Source organism: Microtus ochrogaster, chromosome 4 (genome assembly GCF_000317375.1).
Source record: "Microtus ochrogaster isolate Prairie Vole_2 chromosome 4, MicOch1.0, whole genome shotgun sequence".
NCBI classification, from domain to species: Eukaryota; Metazoa; Chordata; class Mammalia; order Rodentia; family Cricetidae; genus Microtus; species Microtus ochrogaster.
In genome coordinates, this window is record NC_022011.1 from 70,840,797 (window position 1) to 70,850,918 (window position 10,122).

At 44.2% G+C, this 10,122-nt stretch overlaps 1 protein-coding gene across 14 annotated transcripts in view; it reads left to right on the forward strand.

The window, feature by feature from the left end:
* The window catches only part of Pkp4 (plakophilin 4), a 208,356-nt gene extending 203,071 nt beyond the window's left edge, over positions 1-5,285 (forward strand). For 6 of the 14 annotated variants that reach the window (XM_026778568.1, XM_026778569.1, XM_026778565.1 and 3 more), the window contains 3 exons: positions 913-1,041; positions 2,707-2,780; positions 4,289-5,285. In XM_026778568.1, coding sequence (XP_026634369.1) covers positions 913-1,041; positions 2,707-2,780; positions 4,289-4,537 — 452 coding nt within the window. In that variant the 3' untranslated portion in view covers positions 4,538-5,285. The remainder of the gene's footprint in view (positions 1-912; positions 1,042-2,706; positions 2,781-4,288) is intronic. The other 8 variants (XM_026778574.1, XM_026778566.1, XM_026778573.1 and 5 more) reach the window with 4 other exon arrangements.
* Positions 5,286-10,122: the final 4,837 nt, after the last annotated feature.

The following is a 10,122-nucleotide window of genomic DNA, read 5'->3' on the forward strand; positions in this document are numbered from 1 at the left end:
TGCTTTGGTAGTGTCACCCCAAAGGAGAGCTGGTCTCTCCTGCCCTGCCTTCTTCCCAGAAGTGACATAGCACAGAAATATGGCTACATGTGCTCACCCTGTCAACGCAGGCAGCTCGGTGTCAGTGAGGTGACAGCACAAACGACCTGTCCTGCAGGGCTCTCGGCAGGCTTGGGGCCAAGACTGAAGGACCATCACTTTCCAGTGAACCAGATAAAGATGTGGCCACTTATTCGTAATTAGCTTTCTTACAAACCACACCATTATTGAGGGGAAGAGGGGGAGGGGGAACTCATGTGACCTGTTGACCTGTTTCTTTCTTCCTGGCTCTCCCCCCCCCCCAAAAAAAAAGAAAGAAAACATCCCAAAGGGGACCCTTTTGGTAAATGGCTAGTCATTATCAGATATGTGGCCTAGGCTAGGATCAGAAGTCATCTGGGCTAGGGGGTCACGTGATCTCCTGACATTAGACTACCATAAAAAGAACTATAAATGTTGTGCACTAGGCTCTTTTAGACACATACAGATATTGTTTAAATGTCAAAAATCACAGCATGCCATATAATATACATGTATGATACCAAATATCTATACAGAAGTGCTGAGAGGGGTTTGTAAGCAGTTGAGCTGTGATTGGCTCTTACGTTTCTCCACTCAGTCCCCAAGGTTGGGTCAAGTCCCTGAGTCACCTCTGCCTGCCACCCTCTTGCTGCAGCTGGGGGGGTGGGCCCAGATGTCACTCTCGGGGGTATGGGGACGTAGGGTATGTTCATGGTCCTGGGGTCTGGCTGCTCTCCACCCTCTAAGAGCTGATTTGACGGTAGCATTGCTAATAAGCACTTTGTTTTCTGGAGCTGACAATCTGACTTCTCTCTCTCTTTTCCCCTCTCCTTCCTTTGCCTCTCCCTTCAGTTGGCAGCACCTCCTCCTCACCAGCACTGTTAGGGATCAGAGAGCCTCGCTCTGAATACGATAGGACCCAGCCACCTATGCAGTATTACAATAGCCAAGGGGATGCCACTCATAAAGGCCTGTACCCTGGTAAGATGCTAGTTGGGTGTGGAGGGACCGCATTTCTGGGCGCTCAGCCCGTGTCCTGGGAACTAACTAGCCCGTGCTCATATGACACGGTCCCCCAGCAGCAAACCATGTCTCCATCTGTCCCTTCCCTGCTGCTTTCGGGGTTGTTGCCTTTTCTGCTTATTTTAAACTAGTCAAACTGATACCGTGATATGATGACCACCGATAAGAGAGGGCTGGAGCCAGTGGTCACTCTGGCTATCCCAGGTGCCATTCCCATGCTCCTGTCTCCTCCTGCTCCAGCACGAGTCCCTTATGTATGCATCAGAATCACGGGCCCAGTGTAGCTCCTGGGCCCCGCATAGACCCTCCAGACTGGCGAGTTTCTAAACTCACACTGATTAACAACAGTTGAGCCCATCTACATCTCCATGGGATAGAGTTTGAGTGAATTACAGACTAACTTATGATTTTCCTCAAGTGTGGTTATTTTTTCTCAAGTATGGTTATTTTTTAAGAATGAAATAATATTATAGTATTAATAGTTTTATGTTCGGTTCAGAAAACTGTATAAAAATATTTTAAAGTTGCCAACCCAAAGGTAATTGGTCCATTCTCAAAAATTTAGCAAATTAAAACGACTCCAGAACAAGTCATGAACTACTGCAAAACAAAAAGTACTTTTTCCTCAAAATAAACAAAAAAAGAGGAAGGGAGAGAAAAATACCTATTTATTAAAAAGAAAGAAATGAAAGCTGATGGCAGCTTAACTACTGCTGGGGGAGGAGTCTGAGTTTGCTGTTGTCTTTGAAATTGTGATTCCACAGAACTATTTACTAATCAAGTATAGTTACCATGGCAATTAATAGCTCAGAAAATCGCAGATGCTACATCTCAAATACCAGGCTCTGCGTGGAAGGGAGCACACATAGGAGCTGAAGCGCAGGCAGCACGGGTCTGCAGCAGCCTGCTTCATCGCAAAGTCTGCCTGCCTCCTGAGCGTGCTCCCTTTATCCTTGCTTGCTTCAATAAACTTCATTTGCTTGGAATATGCTTTATTTTCCCTATTAAAAAATTAAAATCTTTGCTAGGTTTAGCAGTAGTAGAAAGGTAGAAAGGCAGCTAGTGATGTGATCAGGAGTCAGCGCTGGGCTCTTGGAGACACCTGCCGAATCCCCGAGTGCTTCTCCGTTTACTACATACTTAACCATACTTAACAGACCCGGGACTGTGCCTCTCTGTAGCTCCCTGCTTTGAACACACCTGTGCCTGCCCTTTCCAGAAGCCAAGGTCTGACTCGCAGCTGCTCTGAAGGCACGAGGTGCATTCTGATGTTGCATTCTCTGATTCACACTGTGGCTCAAGGCCCTGGCAGAGTGATGCTGTTCAGCACAGGGAGCCACACTACTGCTCCAAGCCTATCACGGAAGCCCCCAAGACTGAGCAGGGCTTGAAACGGCCCCTCTCTGGATGGGCCCTGCGTTTTCATGCTTCTTGCTTCCACACAAACACACATGGCCTGTTTTTGCTGCTAGCCTCCTAGGCTCGGGATGTGCTGTCCATATCCAGGGACCCTGGGCTGCTGCCCTTCTGCCTAGGCTGGCACTTGGGAAGGCAGGAGCTATACAACCTGGTGGACTGGTATACTAAGCAATAGTTTTAATTTAATAAACTCTTTTCACACAGGCTCCAGCAAACCTTCACCAATTTACATCAGTTCCTATTCGTCACCAGCAAGAGAACAAAATCGACGGCTACAGGTGAATCCGCAATGTCATTTGTACAGAAGGCTGCCTAGCAGTCACACCTAAGGGAGCCACCTGAGGAACTTTGCTCCTCAGATCTGAGCAGGGTTTAGATAAATTGTTTCCATCAGAGCTTCTCAGACTACAGGCCTCTGATGGGGAACCTCCAATGCCTGCTCTTGGTCCAGCAGTTTCCCCCTCTTTACCCCTCCCCCCTCCACTGACCTATAAAGCCTCTTCCATCCTTGGAGGAGGCAAAGTTGGTGAGCACACCTCACGCCCTCTTTGTTCACTCTGGACACCTCACCCTCCGAGCTTTGTGGTTTAAAAATTGAGTCTGCAGCCCATTCCTGAAAGGGTTGTGTTTAGAGCCCCCAGACTCTGCTTCCAGGGTGGGGCCTTCTCGAGCCACCCTCAAGGACTGTACCTGCCACATGCACTCCTTTCAACCACAAAACCAGGGTTTCCCAGCCAGACCTGCATTGTGTCCTTCCAAATAAGACCTCTATCTAAGACCTCTATCTACACCATGATCTTTTTTAAGTAAATAGGAAAAAATAGGAGTAGCTTATGCTCTAGTTTTGGGTGGTTTTGTTTTGTGATTGTGTCTTGCTGCTGTTTCAGCTGAGCTCAAATCTTTGAGCTGAATCAACCTTCCCTTTTCAGTCTGTGAGCAGTCAGGGTGACAGGCATGCAAGACCACACCCAGCCTCTGCTGTTTCTTCTAGAGAAATCTAGTTCTGCCTTCAAAAGAGGAGATACTTGGCTAAGTATATTTTTTTAACTCTGAAATACCATGAGGTTATAAGACAGATGCCAATACCTATATGGTAAATTCTTAAATTGTACTAAATTGGGGGGATTTGGGCAATATGAAGACAGACAGACGTAAGAGCTATGACAATTTGTGGGCATGGTGAGCACAGAAGGAAATGGGGACCATTTGCCCTGTCCACACATGCTCTTCAGAGGACCTCAGTGGCACAGCTTGCCTCCGGAATCGTATTTGCCACCATGTCTCTGCAAATTGTTATCTTCCTGCCTTGCGATTGCTCATCCACTAATGAGTTCATCAAACTACCTTATGTCTTTTAAAACTGAGTGGTGGGTTCAAATCTTAATCAATGGAGTAAATGTTTCAAAATACAATCCTATAACTACAGTTATCTGAGTATCTCAAACCAAATCCCCACCCCTCAAGTGTGCCCATGATATGCTTAACTTTTCTTTGCAAAAGCCGCCTCCTCTTTGGGTCCGCATCTGACAGGCTCCTCCACATCCCATGCCTCCCCTCCCCCTCTGAGGGCCTAACCTCTTCTGGGGCCTCAGACCGGGCTTGAGCAAACAAAGCCAGCTTGTGTATAAACATGATTTAAAAATCCTCCCTCCTGTGAGCAAACACGGTGCGCACCTGAAACAGCATCTCCCCTTAACCCACAAAGTACTTGAAAATGCGAAGCGGGAAGCCCTCGTCAGTGTTCTTTAAGCGTGTGTTTTTCTTACTTGCCTTTCCATTCTGCCAGCAGCACCAGCAGCTGTACTACCAAGATGACGCCACCAGGAAGCCCTTGGATGCATACAGATTGTACCTGCAGTCTCCGCGTAGCTATGAAGACCCTTATTTTGATGACCGAGTTCACTTTCCAGCTTCTACTGATTACTCAACACAGTATGGACTGAAATCAACCACAAATTACGTAGACTTTTATTCCACTAAACGACCTTCTTACAGAGCCGAACAGTACCCAGGGTCCCCCGACTCCTGGGTGTAGCATCGAAGACGCCCGTCGGGGAACTCTTTCTTTGTAACTTTGCTTGGACTGAGGTGAAGAGTCTGCCTTGCTGATCTGGTGATGAAATGCGGAAGTGGAATGGAAGGAAAGAGTGAGGAGTGTTGATTTTCTTTTTTGAGGAATTTTCAGGGAAGTGAGGAAACCCTTGGGAGGGGACTTTCTAAGCTCTGTGTAGGTGTTAGGTCTAATTCCCGGTAGATCCTCGTGGTGACGGTGTGGGTGATGTGGTGAGCGGTTTGAGACACGGGTGAAGTAAGATGGGGTATGTGTAGGTCAAATCAAATTACAGATGATTTTTTTAATGTGAATAAAGTTATGTTCAGATAGTTTGTACAGAAAAAAAAAATAATAAAATGGATGCCCTTCATGTTTTATTGCTATAACTAAATGTCAAGATTGTATGCTATTATGTCTTGTAAAAATTTCTTCTGTTGGTGTAAATATGGAAATGCCACATTGGTTAAGTGCCATCATTTGTAACGCAGTGTGTCGTTTGAAAAGAGAGTTGAAGAACTGACAGCCTAAAACACAAACGGGAAACCCAAGGAACTATTAGCGGTTGACAGCCAACTCTGCCATCCTGTTTTCAGTGGGTAGTGAGCCCTGGAAGCCCCTAGTTGAGTGTGACAGCAGCGCCATGCTCATCCCGCCTCTTTCACAGACAGGTCACTGCCATTTTCTATGCACATGGAAGAATAATAAATGTGGAAACTTCATCCTGGAAGGTGTGCTCTGGTCCCCTTTTTCTGGGTGTGATAGGGAAAACGCAGATTGAGCAAATCCTTTGCGAGATGGGCTGGCCACACTGGGCATTGAGGATGTGGCTACTCCCTTACTTGCCTGAGTATATGTACTTCTCAGAGTTTTTTGTTTTGTTTTCATTTGATAGCCTCTAGTTTTAGCAGGTTTTGCTTTCTTTCAGCCTACTAGATGTATTTAGCATCTCTTTCCGCCTAAGGGAAATTACATCTGGCATCCTGGCCATACTGCCATGGCAAGGACCACTTCCACCCACAGCATGACTTTTTGGAACTAAGTCATCACCTACGGGCAACTGGGCATTTGCTTGCTTGGCATCAGTGTGTTAGAAGCCAACACTGATCCTAAATATTGTGCTGAGTACTTGCTGGATTACATATGGCCTTGGGGAGTCCCCACAGACACAGTAGGCATGTCCCAGTGCTACCATGCAGCATTGTGACAATAGAAAGAGACCCAAGAAACAGTGCTTTTCTGGATGAAAAAAACAGCCTGAGGTTAGGATTCAAAGTAAAACAGATCCAAGTATAGGCAAGAAAATAGGTGACGTCTACAAACGTCGCCTTTCTGAGCTTTCGGCTTTCCAGAGGACACCTAAGATATCTGACCGGGCCATGTTCTGTGTCACATGTGCCCTGTTTGGACAGAGGAAGCAGCCTTCCATATGACAGAGGTCACTGGAATCTCCTGAGGGACTGACACAGACCACTGGACTTCATACCTATTTGATCTCACATTCCAGAACCTGGTTCCTTGATCCCTAGGTTTAAGTGAAAGCTGATTGCTAAGAGTCAGGAAACCTGGAGCCTCCAGAGCTCCAGGAACCATTTCTTAGAGTGACTGTTTTGGCACTTACTGCCTTACTGCAGCTAATGCAAATCATAGTTGGGAACTCATTTAGGCCTCCCTCCAGTGCCACCCAGTGTAGCCAGAAAGGGGCCATGGTGAGGACTGGGCAAAAGGTCTGAGGCCTTTGAACAAGTCATTGTGACTGGAGAAAAGAAATTGCAGGCAGAGACTCACATCATAGATCATAAAGATAGGCTCGCCCCGCCCAGTGGCGAAAAGAAACACAACCTGCTAGAACTGTTGAGTAGTTGTTGCTATCCCAATAGGACCAAATAGCATCACCCCCACAGCAAGCGGTGTGTGGTTCTGAAGAGCCTGGGTCAGCTGAGAATAAGCTCCGAACAGAGCCAAGGTCAGAAAGCTCAGCCAAGGCTTATGCACCTGACTCCACCTTCCAGGCATCTGAGCAGCTTCTAGGTGAGGTTCCAGCTGATGGTGACCAACAGGACACATGATATGGACCAAGCCTCAGTCCTTCCTGCTAAAGAGCTCCCTGGGTTAGTGTGCAGTGCAGACATGTGCAGACCACTCGTTTCCTGGATACCATCCAGTTCTACAGCCAAAGCATTTAGACTTTGGTGGCAGGATATGGAGTTTGCATAGGAGAGTGGAGTAAGTGTGGAGTATTTTCACAGAACACTGTCTTAACCTTGAAAAGCCATGAGACTTTTCTTTCTGTTGGAGCGTGTGTGTGTGTGTGTGTGTGTGTGTGTGTGTGACCTGCATGTACACATGTGTGCCACATATGTGCCTAATACCCACAGTGGTGAGGCAAAGGCATTAAATACCTTGGAACTAGTTACGGGTGGCTGGGAGACAGTATGTGGATGGTGGAACAGAATCCAGGTCCTTTGCAAGAACAAGTTCATTTTACTGCTGAGCCATCTCTCTAGCTCCCTAGAGCAAAGAGCCTATGTCTGTTTAAGATACATCCTTTGAAGACCATGATTTCCTAAGTATTAGAAGTCATGACCACATAGCACCCCCATCATTAACCCCTGGTCAGCATTTGTCCACTTGATTGCTGATTCTTACACTGAAATACTAAGTTTTTGAGTACTAAGTGCTGATGGTTACAGAAGCATGATCAGTTCACCCTCACAGTCAATGTATACTCCACCTTCTAAGCTCCGAAACAAACGAGTAAATTACTACAGGTCACAGCCAGTAAGTGATCAAGGCAGAGGTAGCCCTCTGGCCTAAACTAAATGCTGGTGGCAAATTCAGGCATTTGAATTTCAACTACATACTATCTATTAGACATTGTTCATCACTACCTTAAATTTATCAAAGGAAACTTACTATCTGATGTGGGGTTCTCCTCTATATGCTATAAATATGTTTTATTACCATTGTTTATTAAAGAAGCTATTTCGGGAGGCAGAGGCAGGTGGATCTCTGTGAGTTCGAAACCAGCCTGGTCTACAGAGCTAGTGCCAGGACAGGCTCCAAAGCCACAGAGAAACCCTGTCTCGAAAAACCAAAAAAAAAAAAAACAAAAAAAAGAAGAAGAAGAAGAAGCTATTTCGGCCAGTGGCTTAGTAGATAAAGCCAGGCAGGAAATTCAAACAGAGAGAGAGTAGACAGAGTCAGGGAGATGCCATGTAACTGCAAAAGGAAGACCCGGAACCTTCCCAGTAAGCCACAGCCTCATGACAATACACAGATTAATAGAAATGGGTTCATTTAAGATAGAAGAGCCAGTGTTATAATTAATAGTTTCTGTGTGGGTTTTTTTGGGTCTGGGCAGCTAGGAAATGAACGAGCAGTCTCAAGTCTACAATTATCTGTAAGTTAAAAGTAATCATAAATTGAGAATGTTAGGCATGCAAGATAGTTGAGCACATAAAGTGCTTCCTGGGCAAGTTGACAGCCTGAGTTCAGTCCCGTGTGGAAGTAGAAGAGCAGGATTTCTGACTGCCACATGCATGCCAGGGCACACATGGTTACACACATACACAAACATAGACATTTAAATATTTTAAATGAACAGCTATCAAAGTTAAAATTCTTTTTTCTATTTTATATTTTTAGCTTCTTTGTCAAAAATCAGGTGTTTGTAGGTGTGTGAATTGATATCTGGGTCTTTGATTTGATTCCATTGGTTCTCCTGTCTGTTTTTATGCCAATGCCAAGCTGTTTTCATTATGATAGAAAAATATGAAGTCATTACCTATAGTAGAGTTTAAAGTCAGGGATTGTGACGCCTCCAGAAGTTCTTTTATTGTTCTTTTATTTTGGCTATCCTGCGTTTTTTGCTTTTCCATATGAAGTTGAGTACCGTTCTTTCAAGGTCTGTGAAGAATTTTTCTGGGATTTTGATGGGCACTGCATCAAAATGCCCATCTGTAGATTGCCATTTTACTATGTTAATTTTGCCTACCTAAGAGCATGGAAGATCTTTCCATTTTCTGGTGTCTTCTTCAATTTCTTTCTTCAAAGTTTTAAAGCTCTCCTCAAACAAGTCTACCACTTGTTTGGTTAGAGTTACTCTGAGATATTTTATGTTATTTGTGGCTATTGTTAAGGGTAATGTTTCTCTGATTTCTTTCTCAGCCTGTTTTATCATCCGTATAAAGGAGTGGTACTGATTTTTTAAGTTAGACTTGTATCCTGCTATACTACTGAAGGTGTTTATGAGATAGATGTAGGAGTTCCCTAGAAGAATCTTTTTAGAGTCACATATGTAAACTATCACATCATCAGCAAATAGTGAGAGTTTGACTTCTTTTCCAATTTGTATCCCCTTGACCTTTTGTTGTCCTATTGTTCTAGCTAGAACGCATCTTCAACAAATGGTGCTGGCATAACTGGATATCAATATGTAGGAGAATGAAAATAGATCCATATCTGTTGCCATGCACAAAACTCAAGACCAAATGGATCAAAGACCTCAACATAAAGCCAGCCACACTGGACCCCAGTAGCACAGACACTGGGAGAAACAATTAATAAATGGAACCTCCTGAGACTGAGAAGCTTCTGTAAAGCAAAGGACATGGTCAACAAGACAAAATGACTATCTACAGATTGGGAAAATCCTCACCAACCCCACATCAGACAAATGACTGATCTCCAAAATATACAAAGAACTCAAACTTGCCATCAAAAGAATTCAATAAAAAAAATGGGGTACAGACCTAAACAGAACTCTCAACAGACAAATCTCAAAGGGCTGAAAGACACTTAAGGAAATGCTCAGCATCCTTAGCTATCAGGGAAATGCAAATCAAAACAACTCTGAGATTCCATCTTATACCTGTAAGAATGGCCAAGATCAAAAACACTGATGACAACTTATGCTGGAGAGTATGTGGGGTAAAGGGAACACTCCTGCATTGCTGATGGGAATGAAAACTGGTACAACTACTTTAGAAATCAATATGGCGATTTCTCAGAAAATTAGGAAGCATTCTATCAGCAATACTGCTGTTGGTGATCCCCAAATTGTTCAGTCATACCACAAGGACATGTGTGCAACTATGTTCATAGCAGCATTATTTATCATAGCCAGAACCTGGAAACAACCTAACCCCTTGACCGAAGAATGGATAAAGAAAATATCATACATTTACACAATGGAGTACTACAGTGATTAAAAAAAAAATGACATTTTGAAATTTGCAGGCAAATGGATAGATCTAGAAAAGAACATATTGAGTCAGGTAGCCCAGATCCAGAAAGACAAATATATTATGTACTCACTCATTAAGTGACTTTTAGACTAAAGCAAATAAAAACCAACCTGCAATCCACAATCCCAGAGAACCTAGACAACAAAGAGGATCCTAAGAGAGACATACATGGATCTACATAGGAAGTAGAAAAAGACAAGTTCTGACTAAATTGGGAGTGTGGGGGTCACAGGGGAGGGGAAAGAAGGGAGGGAAGCAGAGAAATGTTTAGCTCAATAAAAACAATTTTTTTTTTGGTTTTTTTTTTTTTTTTTTTTTTTT